This window comes from Sitophilus oryzae, unplaced genomic scaffold (assembly GCF_002938485.1).
Source record: "Sitophilus oryzae breed Bouriz unplaced genomic scaffold, Soryzae_2.0 scaffold_1693_pilon_pilon, whole genome shotgun sequence".
Lineage (NCBI taxonomy): Eukaryota > Metazoa > Arthropoda > Insecta > Coleoptera > Curculionidae > Sitophilus > Sitophilus oryzae.
In genome coordinates this window covers 2,590,345-2,616,527 of record NW_022146383.1, presented here as the reverse complement: position 1 = coordinate 2,616,527, position 26,183 = coordinate 2,590,345, and the positions used below count along the sequence as shown (strand labels likewise).

Here is a 26,183-nt window from a genome sequence, read left to right as displayed (position 1 = left end):
CTTAAAACACGTATATTTTATTATGTTGTTTTACATATTTTAAGATTTTTTAAAAATATATACAGGGTGTTTTATAAAATATGACCATTGAGTAATCACTATTCTGCTTAAACTGCTGGACGTTTAAAGCTGATTTTTTGCAAACGGATTGACTGTGGGGTTGAGGTTCGATAAGGAGGGGTTTCTCGAATCTCAAATTCCAACAGGGTGAAAACGCCCCTCAAATATTACAATATTTGTTATTTAAAAACGGTTAGTCTTTCGGGAAAACGCCGGACACGCATAATTTATTTTGTTTTTTTACATATTTTGAAATTTTTTAAAAACATACAGGGTGTTCCAAAAAGTTGAGTAATTGATTAACCACGATTCTGCTTAAACTGCTCGACGTTAGAAAGCTTATTTTTGGCAAATGTGAGAAAATTTTATCCAGTTTGTATGTTAATGGAAATTCTTGTTTTGCTTTATCATCACCATTAGAAATTATTAATTCGACGCGAACGAAGTCGCTGGTACACGCTAGTTTAAGTGTAAAATTAATTCGAACTCTAGTGTGTAGTTGGTTTACTTATGAAGAATATACTCCACATTTTCTTATATGGCTATTTTTTGACCGCAAATGGTAAAATCATAACTAAGAGCTTCTCGCCCGTCGAGTGAGATGCACCCTGTACACTGCTACGCAATTCAGGATCTACGCGGATCGAGGGGCAGGGCGTAGGTAAATCGCAATGTGTAGGTATAGACGAGTGGCGGAATTTTGGCTTTTTTTATATCGCAATTTGTAAACAGCGCTTATTTGGAGCGGTTTTTACCACCGTTTTTAGAGAGGTATTTTAGATAACAATCGATATTTAGAAATGTTTTGACAAAATACTACCTTTGGAAATACTACCACCGAGCACGTCATTTTTGCAACTTGCAACTGCGTTAATACGCCTGGCGATGACCGTCTCATACTCTTTCAGATATTTAGCAGTAAAATAAAGAAACCTGTTATTTTTAGCTGTTATTTTAAGCTGTTTTTTATAAATAACTATAACAGTTTCAACTGTTATCTAAAAATAACAGTTTTGCCCATCACTAAATGGGATAGACCCTATATACTTTATTAATGACACGATGTTGGACCGATTTGTTTATAGGAATATCATGCAGAAAGTTACGCTTCCTTATGCAGAATGGGAAATGCCACTCCGTTTTATTTTCACAACAGGACAACGATCCAAAACACTCTCCACAAGTTGTTCAACAGTGGTTTAGGGAAAATGATGTTCGAGTTTTGCAATGGCCAGAACAATCCCCAGACCTAAACCCTATTGAAAATCTCTCGGAAGAAGTAGAACGTCGTATTCGTACCCAAATGTTTCCAAATAAACAATCCTTGATAGATGAAATTAATGAAGTTTGGATAAATCTTTGATGAAACATGAATAAAAATGAACTCTGTTGCTCTACTTTTGTCCAATAGTGTATATAACAAAAATATAGCAAAATAAAACACTAATATTGCACCTATAATTGCATCAAGACGTATACCTTCGGTCAAAATATACTACCCCTAAAATATTTATATTTACTTAAGACTATAGAAGGCTAAGTATATACAGGGTGGCGCACCTCATTCGCCTCAGTTGATTATACGAAAACGGAAAGATGTAGAAACAAAATATTTAATGGATATATTATGTGGGAAGGCAATGTGCATAATTTAAAATTATTTTGAAATGTACAGGGTATATACCTATTTTTTCTTATGGAACACCCGGTATTTTATTTCATATTTAAATCCTTGGACACGAAATAAATAAATATGTTTACAAGCTTTGGTTTTTGAGATATTTAAAGATATTTAAATATGCATGCTATAATAAAAAAATTTGTCAACACTCTGTACATTGCTTTTCAGAATTAATGCTTGTGCGGACTTTTAAGTCAAAGAAATAAACTTTACTGAAAAATCTGATTGCTTCGTTTAATACAGGGGTATCAAAAATTGCTGGTCTATTTTAAATATTTATTTTACATAAAACTTCTCGTTATTTCAAATACGCAATATAACCTAAAACCATAGTATAAGGAAACTAGTAGTTTTACTCATTGTCAAATCCTTTGTTCTTTTTCTGCCACTTTATATGACCTTGTTCTCGCCTCCGTAGCCGACGACGTAGCTGTATAGTCGTGGTCTATTAACTAGGCAAAGTATAGACGTGGCACTCGCCATAGTTTCACAGATATGTATTTAGGAAAATATGAGTTCACAATAAAATAAAATAAAAAAAATGATCATCGAGTAAAAACTTCCTTGAAAACAGAATATTTTCACATCTCGTGTAGGTAACAATTCTTCTGTATCTGAAAATCTTCTGATGGGAAGAAATGCGGAAAAAATATATAATGACATATTTTTATATTATTATCTATTTCAGAGATTTTCTACGACTTTTTTATATTTAAAGCAAGTTTAATTTTCTATAGATAACTGGATTCGGCATAAAATTATGCTATAGTACACTGTCTTTATTTAAAGCACACTGCGGTGTTGCCAATCTATTTCTTATTTACTAAAAAACTTTGGTTAAAAACATTATATACGAAAAGTGGTAAAAAACTAGAGTGAATATAACTTTATTAATACTTTGCTATGTTTTCTTAAACATGAAGGATATCGGAATAAATTCGTGTAGAAAAATTTACTTTATCGTATACAGGATATTGTTTATGGCGTCACCAAAATCGTAACATTTAAAAAATGTTGTATCACACTTTTTTTAAATGCAACACCTTGTATATTATTTTTCTTTCAGATGTAGAATTAAAAGGTGAACATTTTTTGACAAGACAAGATAGACAAAGATCATATTAGGTGGCTTTGAAAAAAATTTACTGTTGAAAGAGCCATATGTAATATAATACTGCGAATATCTGCGACAGCGGTAAAAATTTAGAAACACTTTAAATTAATAAAAAAATGTTCAATTTTTAATTCTGTATCTGACAGAAAAATAATATACAGAATGTCGCATTTAAAAGTTGAGATATACCATTTTAAATATTGCGATTTTGGTGACGCCATAAAAAATACCCAATATAGAATAATGTATATAGAATGATGTAAAAATAAAAAAAAATCAAACTAACTTTACCATAACTTTTTTTGTGACACCCTGTATATAACAAAATATTTTAGGATACACCCCTTTATAAACCTTGAAACATATGAATAAAACTTTTTTCACACCTTCGACAACGACGACGATATTGAACTTCCTCGCACTAATGGGCCACCCTGTATATTTACGGTGGTTTAAAGCTAGGTGTGGCACTTTTCTTCCCTCAAATATAAACTCAATATTTTGTCTATAATATTTTGAATATTGTTATATTACGACCACTTATAATAAAAAATAAATAAAAAAATATAAAAAAATACAGTTCACTAAATTTATAAGAGATTATGCTATTATAAAATTCTTTCAATTAAAAAATATGAATAATTTGCGGAGACTTTAGATGTACAAAATATTTACTGTAAAATTGTTTCAAAAACCAATTTATATAAATTATCTCGTAAATTATTATTGGAATGAAAATTTTATGGAAAATCCCCTGACCAAAAAATATTTTCATGCGCATATTTGAGACAACCTGTATATCTAAAAAACTATTTTTAAATTTGCACACATGCTAAAAAAAATAATAACATTTAACTAATTACATAATATCTCAGCTTCTAAAATAAACAAATATAATTAAATGTTAATTGATAATTACTATCAGCTTGCCGATTTACATCCGATGGAAATCTAAAAAGACTCAAAGAACAATTTTTTGAATTATTTCCACAATTAATAGCAGCGCACAGTAAGGCACTCATTTTTTGTCAATCCGTCCCTGTGCTCGGACGCAGCCCTAGAACCTCTCAGCTCGACGGACCGAATTCAACTGAAACCACAAAACACATACACAAGAAGTGCGAGCGCCTTGCTAAATATTGGAAAGTGAAATTGACGTTTAAATTTGACACTGTTGACAACTCTACTGCTACTAGCGCCCCCAATTTCGCTTGTAGGAACTACGGACTAAATTGTCACGCATGGCGGGAAGTTTAAAAAAATAAAAATTTTTATTTCTTCATTTATTTTTTAATTATACATACACAAAAACACAAAAAATACACCATTTTTTAAAAATATGTTTAATATCAATATCAAATATACAACAGAAATTAATTTCACCACAATAAATTAATAAAATTAAAAGAATAATGTTACAAGTAGATCAAGAGACAAAATTAATTATAACAAAACTGAAAAAAATGGCGTCATAGATGGCTTAGAAATAAAAGATATATCATAATTTTGAAAGTAAAATTATATGGGAAATGTCTTCGATCATCATTTTTAAGCCAACTGGACGATTATTTCAAACATACAAGCTGAGTTCGTTCATAGTGCTCTGAGAAATCTAGATAAACAAAGAATAATAAATTAAAAGTATTCCAGGGGAAAAGAGAGGAAAAACCTGTATCGTCTCTGATATCTGTCAGGGTATTGTTGAAAGTGTCATCTTTTTGCTCGAAGTTTTCAGGTCGATCAAAAAGATGACATTTACAACAATACTTTGCTGTAACTTTCACAAATATCAGAGAGAGTACATACAGGTATTGCCTCTCTTTTCCTCTGGGATGCTTTATATCTGTTGTTCTTTGTTTATCTATATTTCTCAGAGCATAATGCCGAACACGACTACAGTATATAATAATTTCAATATCCGAAGTGGAAAGAAAAAAGATCACCTTTCTGTTTTGTACTATGGTCCCTTTCTTCCGATGGCTCATCTCGTTGATATTTAGGAAGGATAAATAGGAAGGAAAATATAAAATTCAATTTGATTTGATGATCCTTTTCTGTCACCTAAAATCAGGAGAACGACAATGAGCATGTTAAGATGAAAAAAAAATTATCAACACTTACCTACACGTTAGTCCGAGGAGTTTTATTAAAAACCTATATATTTGCCTAAATAATTTATGTATTAAATTTGCAAAGCAAAATGCAGCGTGTAAACAAAAGAAATAAAATGGCGACAAGTCAACGTCAACGACCCGACAAGGAGAAAAGTGGTATTCGAATAACAAATTATGGGTCACCAAAAATTGTTTTTGTCTCCTTTCAACGCACACTTTAGAAAGAAAAAGAGATGAACTGGAATACTGAAAGAACGTCAAGGCTTTATCTGTCACTCTTGTCAATAATTTATCGGTAAGGAAGATTTCTAGAAAATCGCTTGTAGTCAAGTTTTCAACCATTGCCAGTTCTCCCATAAGAAGTGTCATCCACCTGACTGAAACGCTTTGCAACCTGCCAGCTTGCAAAAACTGGCAGAAAATATTTGCGAGAGTGCAACTACTCTTTTCCTTAAACTATGCTAAAACCCTGTATTTTTTAAAATAAATCGAAGCAGATTCAAATGCTCTTTCGAACTATATTAGGGTTTCTTATGCCTATCTAGCTCAGATCTTAAATAAAGAGTAATTTTTCGATAAAATGGCAAACAAGAGCGCTAGTGTCATCATGGCAAATTTCTAGTGGCAGTTAGTAGCTATTATCAAAATCGAAATTAGTTTATGGACTTTATTTAAATTTATACCAATTTATTATACGCTTTTATCTTTAAATATGTCAAAAACCAAAGATAAATAATATAATATTTTCTTGCCTTTAGCTGTGTATTTTTTCTAATTTCGAAAAATCGAAAGTAGAGAAAAAAAATAAAAAGTAAAAAGAAAATTGTTTTGCTTGTCGTAAAGGGGGGAACCAAGCTCCACTCCCACAACCGGTTTTTGGGCCTACCCTTCATCAGGTGGGCTGCCCAGGGAGTTTAATTGGTATCAAATATAGGTGCTTAGACGATACTCGGTATAGTTATAAATTATAAATAACTCCACCTGAAAAAATCCCATGAGAGAGCGTATTATCACGCAGAAAATGAAGCCCCAGTATTCGCCACCTTTAGTAATTGATAAGGGCAGTATTAAGTTCAAAATGGCGGATACAAGTACGCCAGTGCCCAAGACGTGTCTGGCACCGATCTTGTCTGCCAGCCAACCTCCAGGAAGGTGGCCTACGAAGTACCCCACGAAGAAAATGTACTTGATGAGGGCCTGGTCGTTTGTATCCCAGTTGTACTGTCCTTCCTGCAAAAACACAGAAAAATCTGTTAAATATCTGTTACAAACGATTAAAAAACGAATTAAAAGAAATAAATTTCATTGTATTAATGATACGGTTCATTAATACAATGAAATTATTTCATTGTATTAATGATATCTGTTCATTGTACCAATGAATGTGTTCTTCAAATTAATGAACACTGTTCATTGATTTAATGAACTTAAAGTTCATAGAGTTAATGAATTACTTTTCATTGTGCCAATGAAATCGTTCATCTGCTCAAAATTAATGATTTAATTCATTATATTAATGAACTTTTTCATTGTATTGATGTCGACTTTTGGTTCAGTGAATATGAATAAGTTTGTAAAAATAACTGTTTTTCCCAGGTTTTCTTTTTTTGTAAATTTAATTTACTCCTTATATTGCCATATTATCAAGATATCATGTTTTCTCCATAAGAATTAAAAAAAATCAAAAATATTTCCGAAAAATACCAGATTTTCAATTTTTTTGGGGTCGAAATATACCACACCTAAAAATATTTGTCCTTATTTAAGACTCATCCTGTGTATTACATAGATCCTTAGAATGTATTATTAACCCTTTCTAACCTTGACTTCCAGAACTTCCTCAGCTTTCAAATTGGGACAATCATCTCTGGCAGTTGTCGCGTTTTTGATTATCGGTTTCACCATTTCAGTGATGGCGATATTTATCACCACTCTCACGTTGTAGGCATTTTGCAAAGCGAAATGCAGGATCAGAGAGAGGATCACTCGTTGAGGAATTGTATACTCTGTAGAATAAACATATTATTAGTCTTATTTATTATACCGGGTGTTGCATCGTCGAACGGTACATAGGAAATCCCATGTAAATTTTAATGGGGTCAATTATTGGCTTCCCTAATTATTTTAGAGAATAATTCTATTTAGGTTTATTCAAGAGCACTGAAACCCACATTCAAAAGAATAACTTAATAGATATTTTTGATTAGCTCGTTTACGAGTTATCGCCGATTTCTTTTTAAATATTTCTCCTTTCTTATGGCCCTGTATTTACATATGTGCACCAGTCAAGGTAAAAGATAACTGTCAAATGAAGTTGTCATTTCAGAAATTTACCTATTTAGTGCTTTATTATTATTGAAAACTCATTCCTACATCGGAAATCTTAAAGATGTATTTATAAATACAAATTAATATGAATAAGTAAAATAAAGTAAAATAAAGTAATCAATTACAAGGTTAATTATAGTATTATTACAATATTCAATAACTTATTAATTTAGGTACTATTAAATTGTTAGAACTGAAATTCTATTGCATTCGGCAGAAATAGCATTTTTTAACTCGGCTAGATTTGGGTATTTTTTATCCTTGTATATCCTGTTTTTTAAATGGCCCCAGAGAAAGAAATCATTTTCGTCCACATCTCGTAGCTCTTGGTGCTTTTCATATTTGAAGGAATAGTATTTATGTCGTTTCAAAATTCGAAACGCTGTAGTGTGATCTATTCCTATTTCATCCTCAAGTTTCCTTGTGCTGATCTTTCCATCGTTCTCTTCCACGCGCAATAAAACTTCCAAGTCGGTATCATTTCTTGCATCTTCTCTTTGTTCCTGCCTTGCTTCACATCTGCAGTTATTTATTAGGGTACCTTTGGTCTCAAATCTCTGGTTATTTCTTGCGATTGTAGATTTTCCAGGTATCGGTCTATTTGGATACAGAGCAGCAAACATGTCCGACACCTTTTGATAACTATTTCCTTGATAATACCCTTGTTTATTAATACCATTTAATCATCAATACTTTTTCTTCGGTAGTGTAGTCATGGGAAATATTTTCGATGTAGGTATGAGTTTTTAACAATAATAATAAAGCACTAAATAGATAAATTTCTGAAATGACAACTTCATTTGACAGTTATCTTTTACCTTGACTGGTGCTCATAAGTAAATACAGGCCCATAAGAAAGGAGAAATATTTAAAAAGAAATCGGCGATAACTCGTAAACGGGCTAATCAAAAATATCTAAAGTTATTCTTTTGAATGTGGGGTTTATAAATTATATTATCTTAATTTTATAAATTATAATTATTACCAATCTTCAATAAACCTTCTTAAATAAATTTAAGCGTTTACATTATTAGGCATTTGCATAAAAGTGTGTATTTTGTGTGGTATTCCACAAAATTTTCAGGCTATTACGGAAACAGAAAATGTACAGATTCTTCTTCTTCTTCCTGTGCCTTGTGCTTAGCCGCACGTTGGCGATTCTCTGTACTCTTCATACAATGTGTAGAGTGCCGTTTTCGGCTCCTCGAAATATGGTGGCTGCGTCGCTGATGTTACGCCAATCCCGTATGTTTCTTAGTTTAATGTTCTTTTCTTCCTGGGCCTCGCCGTCCCTCTATTTTTCCTTGTAGAATTAGCTCAGGAATGTAATATTTGTCTCCTCTAAGGATATGGCCTAGGTATGAAACTTTTATTTCTTTGACTATATTAAGCATTTATCGTTCATAGTCTGCAGTTCTTAAAACTTCTTCCTTGGTGGCATGTGCGGACGATGACACACGAGCCTCCGGAGAGTGCACATTTCGAAAGGAAGCCTAGATGCGGTTCAGGGTTCTAGCCTTGAGAGACCACGTTTCTGCGGCGTATAGTAGGATGGGCCATATGTAGCATTTTACTACCCGTAGTCTAAGTGCTAGCGGGAGACTGCGTGCTAATAGGAAGTTTTTAAGTTTAAAAAATGTTGATTTTGCATAATTCGTTCTAAGTTTAACTTCCTCATTGCAGTCCCATCGTTCATTGATCATGACATCTAGATATCTAAATCGTGGTACTCGCTCTATAATATTTCCATCCACCGTCAATGCGGTGTTGATTATAGGCTGGCGTCCTATTACCATAAGTTTGGTCTTGGTAGCGTTGATTTTAAGACCGAAACGATTTCCCATGTCCTCCATCTTATTTATTATTTGCTGGAAATCCTCTAAAGTTGGTGCTAGGATTGCTGTATCATCTGCATATCTTATATTGTTAATTGGAACTTCGTTAATCTTAATTCCTCCACTTTCTTCTTCCAGGGCTATTTGAAATGTCTTTTCGACGTACACAATGAAGGTGTCTGTGGATAAGTTTTTGTTAACTCTTATCTCCGCGATTTGGGTCCAATATAGTTCCTGTATGATTTTAATGTCTTTGGCGTCTATTCCTATCTCGAGCAGTCTACCAGACTTAATGTACAGATTACCGAAATAAATTGAAAATAACATTTATATTAAAACAGCATTATGTGTCACTTTTTCAAACATATCTTTCAAGCTTTTCAATTTAATAGCTGTTAGCAAGAAGTTTCACTTTTTTTTTAATGCGCAATAATGATAAAAATAATTATTTATACAATATTGAAATAATTAAAGTAAAGGTACTTACTTCCATATATGCAGTACAGAGGTTTGAACGGCATTTTGATATTCCTTCGATGTCTCCATACAGTTAGATATTATTATTTCATTTTTAAAAAAGAAATTAATTTTAAAATAAAACAAAAATAATATTAAGTCATTGTGTGAAAAGTCACGATAAATATGTCATTTTAATTAAACCACCGATGCCACTTTTATTTAGCATACCTGGTGATTTCTAAATAACCATACAATACAGGGTGTCAAATAAATAGTGTAGGTATCCACCTCGGTGCGTGATTTTACAGATAACAATAAAACAAAAATTCCTATGAACTTATTCTAAAGATGCCGTGCAGATTCCTGCGTAGGCCTTTAATCTTTTTCTTCCTCATCAGATGGTTCTACTAATTGCAGCGACTTGTAGTGCTTGGAAGTCCTGTATGCCTGTCCAATGACGAATATTTCTCAGACAGGATAGCTTCCTTCGGCCTATTCCCCTTTTGCCCCCCTCTATTTTACCATGGAGAATCAGACGGTGAAAGTGATAGCGTTCTCCACGTAGTATGTGTCCCAAATAGGCTATTTTCCTCTTCTTGATGATTTCGAAGAGTTCACGTAGTTCTAGACCAGCTCTTCTGAGAATGGCTTCATTCTCCACACGGTCGACCCAGGGCACTCTTAGTATTCGTCGTAGGGTCCACATTTCGAAGGCTTCAATTCGGTTTATTGTTGCTACCTTCAGTGTCCATGCTTCCAGACCATATAACAAAACAGATCAGACATATCACTTCACCATTCTGTATCTAATGCCGAAGTTCAAGTTCCTATCTGTGAGAAACCTTCGAAGTTTCGGAAAAGTAGATCTTGCTTGTTCGATCCTGTATCTGATCTTCTGATCTCGATCCCACGTTTCGTTAACCATGTAATAATATTTAAATTGTTTGGCCTGCTTGATGACCTCTCAATTTAAGTAAATTCTGGTGTTCGGAATGTTGTTTCTGCTAACAGCCATAAATTTAGTTTTTCTAGTATTTATGTTTAAACTCAGACTTTGGCTTTCATTGTTAACCTTATTTAGAAGGATTTGGAGATCATTTGCATTGTCTGCCAATATCACTGTGTCATCTTCATATCGGATATTATTAATTGGAATGCCGTTTATTTTCAAACCAATGGGACTGTCGGAGATTTACTCAGTGAATGATCTTTCCACATATAAATTAAACAACATTGGAAACAGAATACACCCTTGCCTTCCCCCATTTTTTATTTCAAAATCTTCTGATACTCTTGCGCTATGTATACTGATGAGCCCAGAATGAGTCTCATATCTTTTCCATCATGTCCCAAGTCTCTGAGGTATGATATAAGAAGGTTATGTTTAACATTATCGAACGCCTTTTCATAGTCTATAAAGCACATGAAGACATTTTTTCTCTGATCTTGACACTATGGCCAAGGATATTTTTAAAAACATTGGTACACTTTTTTTCTTGAAATTTGGTATTCTTACAGACATTGTAACGAAAATATTTTCGTTACATTTTTCCTTTTATATCGTTTATCCGTTTTTTTTTATATATTATCGATTTTTTGCGGAACCTCGATAGTGGTACACATCACTAGCGATGGTTGTTAGTTTAAATTGTTTAAATATTTTATATATTTTCTGGTTGCCTATGGGTTACCGATAATAATTTGTTTATTTTTAATGAAAACGAAGGTTTATTATTAATATTTTGTTTAGTGTTAAATAATTAATATGCAATTGTTACACACATTTTTTTGAAGGTATGTAGGAAATTTTATCGTATTTATTATTTTTACTATTAATTATAAATTTTTATATTGACATTTGGTACTTAACGCATGTCTAAATGAATGGGAGAATTCTATAAAGGGACTTTTTTGTTTTGCCGAAAATCGCTCTCTCTCATCTCGATCTTCTTTGCTTAAATACCTAGTTTTTTTTTCCAGACACCGGCACGAGATACGACTTGGAAATTATTTATTAGTTTTATTTTTTTAAAACATTTCTTACTATCTAATAAGATTTAATTATTTGATTTAATTATTTAATTAGCTTGTAACTTTAATTTCCTTTTTCTATTTTATCTTTTTATCTCACAGTTCATTTTTTTATCATTTCTTTATCTTCTTAGTAGCACGTGTATGGTAGTTTTGTAAAATTTTTTCTAATACCTTTAACTTTTATTTAGTACTAATTATTTTTATCTTTCTTATTTATGTACTGAGACGCAAGCTGTTGAACAGGAACCCGCAGAGGTGTTCGATTTAGCAATCTCAGGGGCCATGAATAGAATCAATCACTGCAGGAGTACTCTCAGAGACGAACCAGGAGGGACTCTGGTAAGTAAGGATTTTTATAATATTTTTATTATACGACTTATGTCACCTTTAACGAATCCTTGCTTGCCAGAAGGCAACTCTTGTTTTATCTGGACCCTGTAGTGGTGGTGTCTATTGGCAGGCCATTCGACAGATAGATTTTTGTTTTTTGTTGTTTTTGGGTCACTCTAGGGAACGTATCTTTACCTCGTATCTGCCAAATTTACCTTACCTTATCTTTATCTTATTTGGCGGATGCATTATCTTTGTTCCTGGAGTGACATCTCTTTTCTTTTAGTTTTTTATCTGTCGAATTGCCGCATTTATCGTTTTTCGTATCTTATCTCTATCTTTCTATTTACCTTTATCTTTCTATCTAGTTTTTCAATTTATCTTTTAATATCGCATTTTAGTATTAATTTTTGTTCTAATTTAAATTTTCATATATTTCTAGTTTTTTAATCTTACATATTTTTTTATTCTTTTTACACGTGTCTACAAATTAAATCAAATAATTTACTGTAACAATATATTTTTTTTTCAAGTCGTACCGAAGTGATTGTGGCGGTCTGGAATTTTCTAGAGAGAGAATGCAAAATATTTTTCTTTTATATTTTTTTTATAATTCTATATTTATATTCTTTATATTCTTTAAATAATTTGGACAATCTTTTCAATTATAACTAATTTAAACTGTCATTGCCTATCTTCTTTTTTAAATTTTAATTATAATTTTTACTATAATAATTAGTAGTTGGATTTAGATATTGATTATTGTTTATTTGAATCACCAATATGTTGTTTAATCATAAGTTATTTTTATTGTACCTTCATTGGCAACCAACAGACAGTTCAATTGGTAATTTAGAACACCACCACAAAACTGGGTACTTATCAATTGTGTTGAGTAGAATACTGCTGTTTGTTATCTTCTAGTAAGATACGAGAATTGACCCTCCCCATAAGTAGCTCACGCACTGAGACTGGTGGAGTCTCACAAGCTCTCCAACGTTAGTCGGACAATCACGCTACCCACCAGCGGACGAGTGCAGCGAAGAGGGTGAGGCCTTTCTCCCAACCAACCGAAGCAGAAACACTTAAGTATTCCAGTTGCATATCTAATCTCATATAATCGAGACTGTCACAGCCAATTACATTGATTGTTTATAATTGTTAATTAAATATAAGTCATTAATGAAATTTTCTATTGTCTTATTTAATTCCAAAGCATACTTCCACAAACCAGTAACTTTTAGAATTTTGTGGGTTATAACATTTTAATTCCCAAGCGAATGACGATAGTGTAAAATTCCGTAACAGCCCTGAAAGGGTATTTTCCATTAGAGTAGAGAGTACTCCTGGTGGTACTTCTTTTATCTTTATAAATACAGTAATTTCAACAAATGACATAAATGATCAGTATATGTATACATACATTATTTAAAGTTGCAAATATATAGCCCGTCTAGAAAGTATCCGGAAAAAAAAGCAAGATTGCAATTATCGATATATATTTTTATACTATTTGTGCCATTTATTATCCTCTGTATTGTCTCATATACTACACTTTTTCTGAGTTCAGTCAATTGCACTAATTTTTTAACGTTTCGAACACTTTTTCTATACAAATATTCCACCATTCTCTTTTTTTTACTTGCGACATTATTTCTCAAATCTTAAGCCGGTTTATAATCAACGATATTTGACAGATGGTGTTGCCATGCGATTTTGGTCATAGCCTACTATCGGCACAACCTACGTGATGGATTACTGTTGTCTGTATTACAGAAAAAAAAAATAGATCAAAATTAGAAAAAATATAAAATTCCGGATACTTTCTAGACGAACTATACTTTTAAATCTCACACAATTAATAATACGTACAATAGAAAATAAATAGTATATTTCTTTATCTTATTTATTGACAATATATTGTCATACTAGATATTTTAGTCCTCTTCACGCGTTTCACCTTCCCAATAATCCCAATCTTGCCTTTCTGCTTGCGCGAAAAACAAGTAAATGCATGACGTGCACAAAGCAATCAGCATCATAATCCAAAACACGAACCTCCATTGCTGTAACGTTCCCTAAAAAACAAATTAAAAGAAATTACGAACAATTTTAGTTTCAAAAAAATATACTGTGTGACGTAGAAATCACGACACCTAGTATATGCTCAGCTATATTTATAACGCTTTGTCGGTTGATTGCCTGCATAAAGTGTAGTAAACATAGATTTAGTAAGAACAGATATCACATTGTGCATTTTAACCCGATCAAACAACCGGAGGTTGACTACGTACTGTAAAAACCAACTGAGATAGAGAAGGCGACATTGCCACATCTCAAATTTGCGCCTATCTACTTAGTTTGATTTGCAGAAAAGGTGACTTTAAAACCTTCACCGGATATTAATAAATCTCAATTTCTTAATTAAATTAATAGTTTATCTTTAAAGAAGCATGCGTAATAATATGTTATTAACCAGAGGATCTATGCGTTACTATTAAAGGACATGTTTGCTGTTTAATATGCTGAAACGTCTAGAACTATTGGCAACGTCGCTGCTAGTCTTCCAGAATGAAATGAGCCGTCCGTCCCACCACCCCCCGCGACGGCCCTTGGTCCGTTATAGCGTACTACGTTTAGCTTACGGTGTGTTTGAAGTCGGAATCAAGGCTGATGTGAACTTTTCAGTGATTTTCAGTAGTTTTTGTTTTTGTTTAACGTACTTTTGAATCTGCGAATTTTCAGGTAGGACAGTGTCATGGTAGGAGAGTGTCAAATATGTGGAAAAATAAGCTCAAATTACCCGAATTTGTCTTTTCACAGGTAGGTATTGTTTCCGCCGTAATCGTACATAGGCGTCCTACAAGGGAGCCTCTCAAAATTAAAATAATTTCTAATTATATTTGTTGAAATTTGATCTATTAAAACAAGAACGTAGTAGCCGGTAATTGAAATCTCAATTACTACCTAACTGTTGTAGATCATAACAAATTTGAATATAAACGTTGCATTTGAAACTTTATTATAGAAAGTGACATTTTTTTAAATTGCGTCATATTTTGGTCATTATATACGATATTCTAAAGGAATTTTGCTCAACAAATAAACAAAGGTGTTTACCCGACCTTTTTACATTTTATTGCTTAATTATATCTTGTATCTGCCCCTTCGGTCTTGTTTAGACAAGTTTTTACCACCGTACAATACAAATACCTCTTCCTTGAGTTATTTGTACGGTGTGTTTACCTTTTTTTAGAATGGGACGAACTATAAATAATTCTTAGGCTACTAGTTTTATACATACCTATATAGAGAGTGACCCAGGCCTTCAAAAAAGCTTTTTACCTATTACGTTCTTGGTTTGTGATTTTTATTTGAATCTTTACATAAGATCGGGGCCATTGTAACGCACATTTTCAAAATATTTTTGTCAACATACATGGTGATTCAATACATATGCTTAATACAGTTCATGAAGATTGGGACGTTTAACTAAAATTTGATTGTCTGATTAAGCTACCTAAGTAATGGATTTGTAAATAAACGTAATATTCATTATTATGCGACAGAAATCCCATACTGTAGCACACAGATTTGATACTTTTAATGATAAATGCCCTTTATTGAGAGACTAAAAGGATTAAAATAAATATTGATTTTAGGTATAGGAAGTTATTAATAATACAAGATTAATCAACTATTACACAGTACTTCACAGGAAGCTATCGATTGCGAACCAACTAAATCGTTACTAATTACTAATTTTGAAAAGTTCTTTTTAAGATCATAAAAGGTAAAACTAAAACCTAAACTATGATTTGAGATTAAACGGGAAATTCTAATCATATTCGAATAATGTTGCCTATTCTAAACAAGAAAAATTTACTTATAAGTTTTATAACATCTCTAATTAAATTTGGACGAAAAGAATATTTCTGTTTGCTGTAGGTAATTTTGTCAGAGATTAAACGGGAAGTTCTAAGTTATCTTCTTCTCTCAGGGAAAATACGTAAATAAAAATGACTTTTTAAGTCAAAAGGACAAGTTATTCCAAAAACGGACTGTCCTTTTCAAAAAAGGACAGGTGGCAACCCTAGGTATTTCTGGAATGGAAATTTAATGGCAAATCTACAACTTTAGTTTGAAAATATGTTCCGGCACCTATGATTACAAAAATGTCTAAAACGTGCTTTACCATTGCCTCCATATTCTAAAAAAAATTGAAAGAAAAGTCACTAACCACAAACCTAATATAGAACTGTTTCGGAAGCCTGAGTCACCCTGTAAGTATTCAAAAGTAACTGAGTGTTTATATAGAAGTAACCGAAAGTTTATATTGAATATCGACGTTGGGGCGATTTTCGAAAACTATCTACTAACGTTTCAACATAAGTATATGTGGGATATTAATTATATTATTATATTAGACCTTATAACAAAAAAAAAGTGTTAATGTAGTATATTAGTATGGAGTAAAAATTTTACTAATTACTTTACTTTTTACTTTACTAATTAAATTCGTTCCAAAAAACGATACGCCACTGGCCATTAGAACAATCCAAATGCGCCTAGTTGCCGGGGTCGGAAATTTTAGACTTCTCTGTCTCTTCTGTCCTTGTTTGACACATTGGAATGTTTGATACACTACCAACGAGTATTTATGAATGAGATGTTCGGTCTATCTTTATAATGTCTTTGGTAGTAAACGATAACATTTTTATACCAGTCTGTTTACAAATTACTTTATTTAATGCGAGCCGGATTCGCACGCGAAAGGTTCCGTACCATTCATTATCTATACAACATTAGATACTATATTATTATAAACTTTTTTTCGGATTTAGCTGAAATTTTGAATGCGCGTATAAGTAATTTAAAAAAAATGAAGAAACACATTACTAAAAATTGTATTAATCAATAATAAATATGTAAAAATATGTAAAAATTAAAAAAACAACGATTAAAAATAAGTCGCCTTGACTAGGATTCGAACCTGCCTTACTACGGCTCCAACGTCATAACAGCGTAAAGTCCTAACGCTTTAACCACGCGGCCATCGAGGACTTGAAAGATTCCATGTAAAATTCTTACTTAAAAGCTAATGTTTAGTGAAAGTACTTTTTTATTTATAAACATTTATTTAATTCTGTTTTTAGTATTTGTTCTTATAGCGACAACATAGATACATTATCTGTAAAAATTTCAACTGTCTAGCTATAACGGTTCATAAGATAAAGCTTTGTGATGGACGGACGGACAGCGAAGTCTTAGTAACCTAACCCTAAAAATGACCATTTTAACAGTATATTTCTTACATCTGTGGTAAAGTATCCGGTGATCCAAGAGCCGATGAATCCAGCCCAGACACCCATCCCATTGATGATGGCCATCAAGATGCCACCGTAATGTCTGGTGAGGTCATTAACGTTCACCTTGGAAGCTGACCAGAAAGGACCCTTGAAGAACATCCCTACGGTGCAGAGTATGATCACTCCAATACGGGAACACCCCACATACGTTGACAGGACGTTGCAGAATGCCGGTACAATGATAGCTAGAAGAAGGTACACCGAATGAGTTTTTAAGAGTCTACTATGCTGTACTTTCGGGTCGCTCTCAGGGGTCGGGTAAAGCGGGTGTGTCGCTGAAGAAAATATATATTATATTTCAGAAATATAAATAAATAAATAAATAAATAAATGCCTTTATTGTCAAAATTTTTTTTAATTTGTAGACAAAGGTAAACTAACAAACAAAGTAAAAAAACAAGGTACACAAACAAACAAACAAAAGATAATACAAAACATTATACAAATAATATTGTCAGTCTTATTGTTAAAATAAACATTTATAAATGTTTATAATGTCAAAGAACAAAAAAAAATGTAAAAAATCTGCCTAAAGCTTAACCCGATCCTGTCGTGTTAAGTCACACCTAAAATTCCAAACAGACCGGCTTTGATTAAGGCTTGATTAAGGTTTGCAACTATGGTTTGCACAATGTACCGTTTGTGTCGGGAAAGGGATCATGGTTTCACCGTTGTCGATTTTCGAAAGAAATCAGTACATGTATATTATTTCGTATATTTTTTATTTTATTGATTTTATGGCCAGCACTGTTCATTAAAATGTTGTATCCTATGTTATAGGGCTTGTTTCTCTCAACAACTGCCTGTCCCACAATGTACCGTTTGTGTCGGAGAGGGTATCATAGTTTCATAGTTGTCGATTTTCGAAAGAAATCAGTACATGTATATTATTTCGTATATTTTTCATTTTATTGATTTTGTGGAAAGCACTGTTCAAAGCAAAGTGGAGTCGACGTTCGAAACAAGAGAAGTGCTTTTAGGGGCATTCCTCGACATAGAAGGGGCGTTTGATAACACCTCATTTCAGTCACTGACGAGAGCTACAAAGAACCTCGGATTAGAGGAGACTGGCTGCAGGTGGATAGACTGCATGCTCAAAAGTCGAGTGGCATATACCACCCTACTAAATGAGACTGTTGCAGTCCGGGTGGCGGGAGGATGCCCGCAGGGTGGAGTTCTCTCCCCTCTGCTGTGGAATCTCGTTATGGACGGACTGCTTGATAGTATCAACTGGGCTGGTTTGGGATACGCAGACGATTTGGTCGTGTTAGTCAGAGGCAAGTTTAACACAACAGTAAGGGAGCAAATGCAAAGGGCCCTGAAGATTGTGGAATCATGGGTGACACGGGAGGGACTAAATATCAGTCCTACAAAGACCGTAATAATCCCCTTCACCAAACGAAGAATTTTGGAGGGACAAGGACTTCTAAGACTCTGCGGTGATGAGATTCCTCTCTCGGGGGAGGTCAAGTATCTAGGAATCATGCTGGATACCAAACTGACTTGTAACCGACATTTGGAAAATGTCACAAGGAGGGCGGTGACTACACTAGCGGTAGTCAGACCACTTCATGGAAAAATCTGGGGCCTCAGACCACAGATGGTGCACTGGCTGTACACTGGAATGGTGAGGCCTTCAGTAACATATGCATCCTTGGTATGGTGGCCTAAGGTAATGCAACAAACAACAATGCTCAGTCTTAGTAAGGTGCAAAGACTTGCTTGTCTGAGCATAAAGGGGCAATGAAATCAACGCGCACTGCATCAATGGAGGCGCTTCTGGACCTTCCGCCTCTTCACATAGTGATCCAGGCGGAGGCAAGAATGGGACTCTATCGACAACAAAGTGTCTTGTCCCCGGGAAATAGGACAGAAACAGGACACTTAAAGATGGGAGATTCTATCGGAGGATCTCTACTCCAAATGAGATCGGACCAAATGACCCCTCTTTATCACTACCACAAACCATTCGAGGTGAACAAAATGGATCGAGGAATGTGGACAGATATAACATTTCTTCAGGATGGACTAACCTGGTATACAGACGGGTCAAAGACCGCTGAAGGAACAGGAGCTGGAGTATTTGGGGAAAGACCAAGGGCAAGCTTATCCTTTTCCTTGGGTAAACACTCAACCGTATTCCAGACAGAAATCTTCGCCATTCTACAATGTGCAAGAGAAAACAATAGAAGAGCTTATTTAGGTAAGCTCATCAATATATGCTCAGACAGTCAGGCGGCACTTGGGGCGCTTGTGAACCCAAAGGTATCGTCAAAACTCGTCTGGGAATGCCTGGGTGAACTGGGAGCTCTGGCACGAAGGAACAGAATTAAATTATTCTGGGTGCCGCATGCCGGACCACAGCGGCATCCAAGGCAACGAAAAAGCCGATGAGCTAGCTAGACAGGGATCATCGGCATCCAGAGCCAGTACTGGGAATACTTGGTCCAGAGCCAGTACTGGGAATATCCAAATGTAGTGCACTAAAACTCTGGATCAAGGAAAAGCACAATGTCCACTGGAGAAACAGACAGGAGCACAGGCACAGCAAGGCTTTTATCTAAGGACCTAGCTCTAAAACCGCAAAAGATCTGCTAATGCTTAGCAGGAATAAAGTGCGGACTACAACAGGCCTTTTGACAGGACACATGGCTGTCAAGTGTTACCTGAACAAGCTCAACCTGTATCAAGGAAGTCTTTGCTGCAGACTTTGCGATAAAGATCCTGAAACAGCGGAGCACATAATATGTCATTGCGAGGCTCTGGATCGCAAGCGACACTCTTTATTTGGGAAAGCTAGGCTAGAATCGGAGGAACTATGGTCCCATCCTATCAAGGTCCTGCATAAGTTAGTGCAGGGCACAGGGATAGGAGAATGGGTGCAGATATAGAAGGGGGACAAACACAATAGGCCTCACAGGTCGCAGTATTTCCGGCAGAGGACGGCCCCTTGTTATGGAAAAAAAATCACAAAACTTCAATCTATTTCCGAATTTTAACGGAATTTTAAATTATGTCTTTATTTTCGAGAAAATTTAGTCCAAACATAAGGACTATTTTGTTGATGATTGACCGTTCAATGCAACCAAATTAATAAAAAAAAATTAAAAAAAAATAAAAAAAATAATAAACTTGTTGCACTGTATCTTTTTGTATGGTTCTGAATTTTGAAATTTTACAGAAGGTTTCAGTCTCTTCAGAATTATTAATAAAAAACTCACCAATAATAGTCATCATTTTCCTCATTGCCAGCAAACTCATCAGTTCCCTGTTGGTTATACTATCCACGAAGAATCCACAACCGATAGCCGATATCCAGCAGAACACGAAAGGCATAGCGCTGGCTATACCATTACTTCTTATGTTCATTTTCAAGTAATCCTTGACGAATTTTGGCATATCGGTGTTCATGGCGTAAAGGACGTAGTCATGGCCAAACTGGGCAGCCATGAATGCCAACACCGGGCATGATCTTAGTATATCCAACCAAGGTACTTTAAAACTACCTCCCTTTTCTGAAATTAGACAGTTTAAGGAGTTACATACGAATAATTATACTGTGACATAAACATTGCAACAATCAGTTGTAGTTAAGGTTCAGAACCGGGAATTTCCCGAAGTTCCGAAAAACAGCGCCGGTTCCGAAGACCCTAGTTGTAGAACCCAGGGTCGCTCAACAAAGTTGAAGAGGTAAGATTTTGGCCAGCTGTATTTGTATTTTGATGCATGGAAGACGTGTATCTGTGATATCCATTTCATGAAACGGACAATTACACTAAGTGGGTGTAATTAAAAATCACTAATAATTAAAGTCTTACTTGGAATATTCTTCTGCAAATATTCTTTCTCCTTGTCGGTAATAAACGGATGCGTGCTTGGATACGAGAAGGCCGTGAGCAAAAACAAAACGTACCACAATATGGTCAGTATGCCCCACACGTAAAACGGACTGGACCAACTATTCGTATGGTAAATTATTACGCCGGTGAATAACATGCCCACTATATTACCCAGGTTCATTCCGCTGTAAGCCACGCCGCCCAACATGGCCATTTCCGATTTGGGTGCCCAGGAACTTAAAAACGTCGATATGTTCGGCATTATAGTACCCTGTAAACGATACAAAGCCTAGTACCTCATTCAGAACCTCTAAATTAGAGGAGGGTGTAGAGGTTCGATAAGAAGGGATTTTTCGAAATTCCAGTTCTAAGAGGGTGAAACCACCCCTCAAATATTACAATATTTTTTAGGATGTACTTAAACAGCCGTTAAACGGTAGCCTACTAAAATGCCGTTAATAGATATTGTGACGTCGTTCATGTCGGCGGAAAGTAATGCCTTGCCATAAGTATATTGCAAGAGCACCTGTGGCTCCGTGGCTGAGGCTATCGGTTCGTGAGCGAATGGTCCGGGGTTCAAATCTCACGCTGACCAACACTTTTTTATATTTTTTTTTTGCTTATAGCGTGATCTTATTGCATTGGTTTCACTCTTTTTGGTTGGATTGGTTTAGTTATTTGGCGGGTTGGTTAGCGTGGTTATTTGGAGGATGTTAATTCATTGGTTATTTGGTTATTTGGTGGGGTTGGTTGGTTTTTACTAATTTATATTTGTTTTTTAATTTTTTTTATCAGTGTCGAGGTTAGTTGTGTTGGTTAAGTTGGTTATTTGGTGGGGTGGATAGCTTTGGTTAGCCCTTATATAATTCCTATATTTCATAAAGCCGTCAAGTGCGTCACATCAACGACGTCATACCTATTAACGGCATTTTAGTAAGCTACCGTTTAACGGCAGTTTAAGTACAGCCTATTTTTTATTTAAAAAACGGTCAAGTTTCCGAAAAAACGCTTAAACGCGTATATTTTATTTTATTTTTTTACATATTTTAAGATTTTTAAAAATGTATATCATTGTCATTGATTAATCACGATCCTGCTTAAAGCGCTTGACGTAAAAAGCTGATTTTTGGAAAACATTGACTTTAGGGTGTAGAGCAGGGTTTCTTAAACTTTTTGCAGTCACGGACCACTTTCGCAATTTGTACAATTCCACGGACCCCTATCAGAAAAAATAAAGAAAAATAAAAAAGCCTTATTATTTACATAAAAAGAAAACGTTTATTGGTAAATTTATTACACGTACACTAGTAAATTAGTGAGAAGGATGTTTAGCCTCAATGACAACGTTAAATTGTGTGGTTATCTTCGACAAGGCAAGGCGCATATCATCTCCGACGTTCAATCGGTTGCGACTATTTTTTTATTATTGAGACCATTACAGTTGAGGTTGAGTTGTTTTTTTGTTTTTGTTATTGAGACCACATTGAGACCAGAACCGAGAACTCTGCCCCGCAAAGGTACGTAGTAGCAAATGGTATCAGAACGGTTAGGTATAGCTCGCTTGACAAGAAGAGGGTAAGCTTGACATAAAGAACACCAAAACTCGCCAAGATCTTTTGCATAAAGTTCAGCTTTCAAAACTTCTTTTGATCTCATGTCAATTAAGTCATCTTTACGGAGATCTTCATCCAGAGTTTACAATTCTTTTCCATTGCATTCTATTGTGTGCTGCTTTCTCCCACTGATTTTGCATGCTTATCGCTTTTAAGTTTTCGTGGAAAATATCCTTGGACCTGTTGAGATGTCCACCTGGTTTCCCCTTACCGTCTACCAGCTCACCGTAAAGAAGAGATTTTGGTATGCGGTTTTCTTGACTTCTGCATACGTGAACAGCCCGTTAAGCGGGACTTTGTAATCATGACTTCAATACTCTCGCAGTTAGCTTTTTCAAGGACCGATACGTTTGTGACATGATGAAACCCTTTGATTCTTAGGAGTTGTCTAAGATGTCTCTGTTGCAACTTGTTTAATGCGTTCGTGTGTCGGCGGTATGGAATTATTATTGCTCGGTACACTGCGAGTTTCGTTTTTGTGCTCAAGTCATGATTGTAGAAAACCCTGTCTTTTAATTTCTAGAACGCTCTTGAGGCGCTGCTAATCCTGTGCGGAATATCAGAGTTGATATTGACCTTTCTGAAATCAAACTGCCGAGGTAATTGAATTCCGCTACATATTCGAATAGTTTTTCTCCGATTTTTATAGCATTGTTGTGATCTTCCGGGGGAGTGCACATGATTTTAGTTCAATCAATGTTCAGCTTAAGGCTCACAGCCTCGTATATGCCCGGGTATTTGTGTTCAGCATTTCTTGTAATTGCTGTAACGTTTTTGCAACTAGAGCGCAGTCATCAGCGTATTGAAGTTCTGTGATGCATTTTATACGTCTCTTTTTTGTCCTGAGTCTTTTTATGTTGAACAGACCACCATCGTATTTGTATCCTGATGACAATCAAAGGCCAAAATTACATTACTGGCAAATTTTTAAATATAATTAATGGCAAAAGTCAAAAGTTTGTTTGCTTTTTCGAGTAATTGAAAACTAATTTTGACGCTCTGAATACATTTAAATTAGATAAATTTAAACAAAAACAAACTAATTGAAACCGCTAATTCGTTCCACTAATTTCGAGGTTCTGAAGGAAGATTTATATAAATTTTTTATTTGTGTCCCAATATATGTTTTTACCTGGAATAATCCCATGAAAAAGCGTATAACCACGCAGTAAATGAAGCCCCAGTATTCGCCACCTTTAGTAATGATGGTAGGCAGTACCAATGTCAATAATGCCGATAAAAGAATACCGGTACCCATTACATGCCTGGCACCAATCCTGTCTGCTAGCCATCCTCCAGGAAAATGCCCTACGAAGTAGCCAATGAAGAAAATGTACTTTATCATAGCTTGGTCTTTGGAGTCCCAATTATACTGTCCCTCCTAAAACCAAAAATAGACAGCTAAAGCACGAAATAAAAGTTATACCATAGAATAATTTTGGATTTACAATAATTAAATCGTATTCCATATACTTATGGTTACTTTTCTCTATTCTCTCTGTTACAATGTAAGTAAGTAAATAATGTAATGTAAGAGAAAAAATTCAGATTTTACATTTTACTAAAATATTATCTAAATAAGCGCCTTTCTACAACAACGCCACTGACTCCCAATGGGTAAATTGAGAGTTGCCTACCGGTCGAAAGTCGTTTCAAGACTTAAATGGATTATTTAAGTCAAATTTCTTGCAAATTTGGCACTGGCGAACCATATTTTATAGTTCTTGAACAGAAAATGTCAATAAAATAAACACTTAAGGACTACAAGCTAAGAAAATGCGTTAATACAGCCGGGGACATAGCGGCAACAAAGCTTTACCGCACACGTGCGACGCGTACTACAAGGTAATAAATGAATGAATAGGCTCCCTCGCCTCTAATCGGTGTTGTCATATTGTAAAGAACTTATCCTTTTTAAACAGTATCCGACTTATATTTTAGTAGTATAAGGACTATTTAATACATCTATGGAATATTAAAACCTACTTTATTAATCTGTAGTATTAATATCTCAATATATGTGTGTAAGAAGAAAAAAAATATTGATAATATTAAAGACGTGACAACATAGGCTGGATGAGGAAGGCTCGGTCGACTGTACCCAGAATTAAACATGTATACAAAAAAGATTGTTTGACCGCGTTGAGATGTAAATAGTGTAGTCTATATTTTATTTTAAGTCTATGATACCTTACCTTGTTGGCGTTACGAGCCGCGGCATTGGAGTTTAATACGTGCAAAACATAGCGGGAACGAAGGACAAAATGAAATTTTGACCGGCAGTAGTGAAAATGAGTAAAACAAAACGTTTTCAAGGGAAAATTGGACAAATTGAAGATTTTTGGGAGTAGTTTTGAATATCTTAGGATGAAAAAAGTGATTTACAAAAAGTATAATTTAAATAGGTTTTCTCTAATTTTCTTCTGATTTTTTTTTGGGGGTGGGGGGGACCCCCATTGACCATTTGACCTTATGGTTATTAAGCTGCCACTGAAATTTATAAGTATTCTTTTAACCTTTATATCCAGACCTTCCTCTTGTATCATACCAGGACAGTCCTGAGTAACTTGAGTAGAATTTTCGATGATCGGTTTCACCATTTCTGTGAGCGCTATGTTGATGACCACCCTCAAGTTATAGGCGTTGTGCATGGCAAGATGGAGTATTATGGCTAAAACTACCCTCTGAGGTATCACAAAACCTAAAAGAAAATAAAATAATCTACCCAGTGTTGGTCAAATATAAGAAACAACTTTTAATTAATAAATTTAATAACTTTGTTATCAATTTTTAAGAAATTATTGTACTTACTTCCATACATGCAGGAAAGAGGCTTGCAAGGCATCTTGCTGTTTTATATCCATGGATTCAGATAGAGAGATTGTACATATTTTATGTAAGGATCAAATTTAAAATACAGAATTTCATTACAGAAGAGTTTAAAAATTATTAATCGAAGTCATAGCCAAAGTGTCATTAATTTTTTAAATTTGGTTATTTTTTTAATAAAATAATGTCACTGTCAAGATTTCTATTTTTAAGTTAGGTTTACAGGTTTACACAAATAATAGAAATAGACAAATTTCTATTATTTATAGGTCGAATTTTTTAAAATCAACTGAAATGAACCAATCCTATAACATACAGTTGAGGGTTGGAACCTTTGGTGTTACACAGCAAAATAAAAACACTAAGTCACGACAATACACTAAAACACTTTTACTTTTACACTGGACGCGCGTTTCGCTAACCATGTTAGCATCATCAGCAGATGATTATAAACTAAAGTACAATCTACAAGTTGAGCGTTTATATACTCGCAAGTATCCAATCCCTCATTACCAGAATTGTATGCTTTGCCAAAAATTCATAAGCCGGACAAGTCTATGCGCCCAATTGTTTCGGCT

The 26,183-nt window shown here is 34.5% G+C and overlaps 2 protein-coding genes across 2 annotated transcripts in view; both read right to left on the bottom strand.

Annotated features, from left to right (window-relative positions):
• The window catches only part of LOC115881008, a 31,962-nt gene extending 22,186 nt beyond the window's left edge, over window positions 1-9,776 (bottom strand). The window contains exons 1-3 of the mRNA XM_030898358.1: window positions 9,620-9,776; window positions 6,791-6,975; window positions 5,951-6,199 (exon numbers count right to left, since the gene is read on the bottom strand). Coding sequence (XP_030754218.1) covers window positions 5,951-6,199; window positions 6,791-6,975; window positions 9,620-9,653 — 468 coding nt within the window. The 5' untranslated portion in view covers window positions 9,654-9,776. The remainder of the gene's footprint in view (window positions 1-5,950; window positions 6,200-6,790; window positions 6,976-9,619) is intronic.
• A 4,055-nt stretch (window positions 9,777-13,831) lies between these two features.
• LOC115881078 (sialin-like) lies at window positions 13,832-25,753 on the bottom strand. Its single transcript, XM_030898440.1, has 7 exons — window positions 25,588-25,753; window positions 25,293-25,477; window positions 23,909-24,157; window positions 21,143-21,434; window positions 20,546-20,839; window positions 17,271-17,509; window positions 13,832-14,033 (listed from the first exon to the last, which is right to left on the bottom strand). Exons 1-7 carry the CDS (start codon window positions 25,619-25,621, stop codon window positions 13,893-13,895), a joined length of 1,434 nt encoding a protein of 477 aa, XP_030754300.1. The 5' UTR covers window positions 25,622-25,753; the 3' UTR covers window positions 13,832-13,892.
• Window positions 25,754-26,183: the final 430 nt, after the last annotated feature.

Bases quoted from the DNA above. Each gene is read 5' to 3' on its own strand.
- LOC115881078 (XM_030898440.1), bottom strand. From the start codon at position 25,621: ATGCCTTGCAAGCCTCTTTCCTGCATGTATGGAA. The intron at 21,435-23,908 runs GTAAAAACATAT...TATCGTTTACAG, and splicing joins TTTTCATGGGATTATTCCAG to GGTACTATAATGCCGAACAT. The intron at 14,034-17,270 runs GTAAGAAATATA...TTTGTTTTTTAG, and splicing joins CCGGATACTTTACCACAGAT to GGAACGTTACAGCAATGGAG.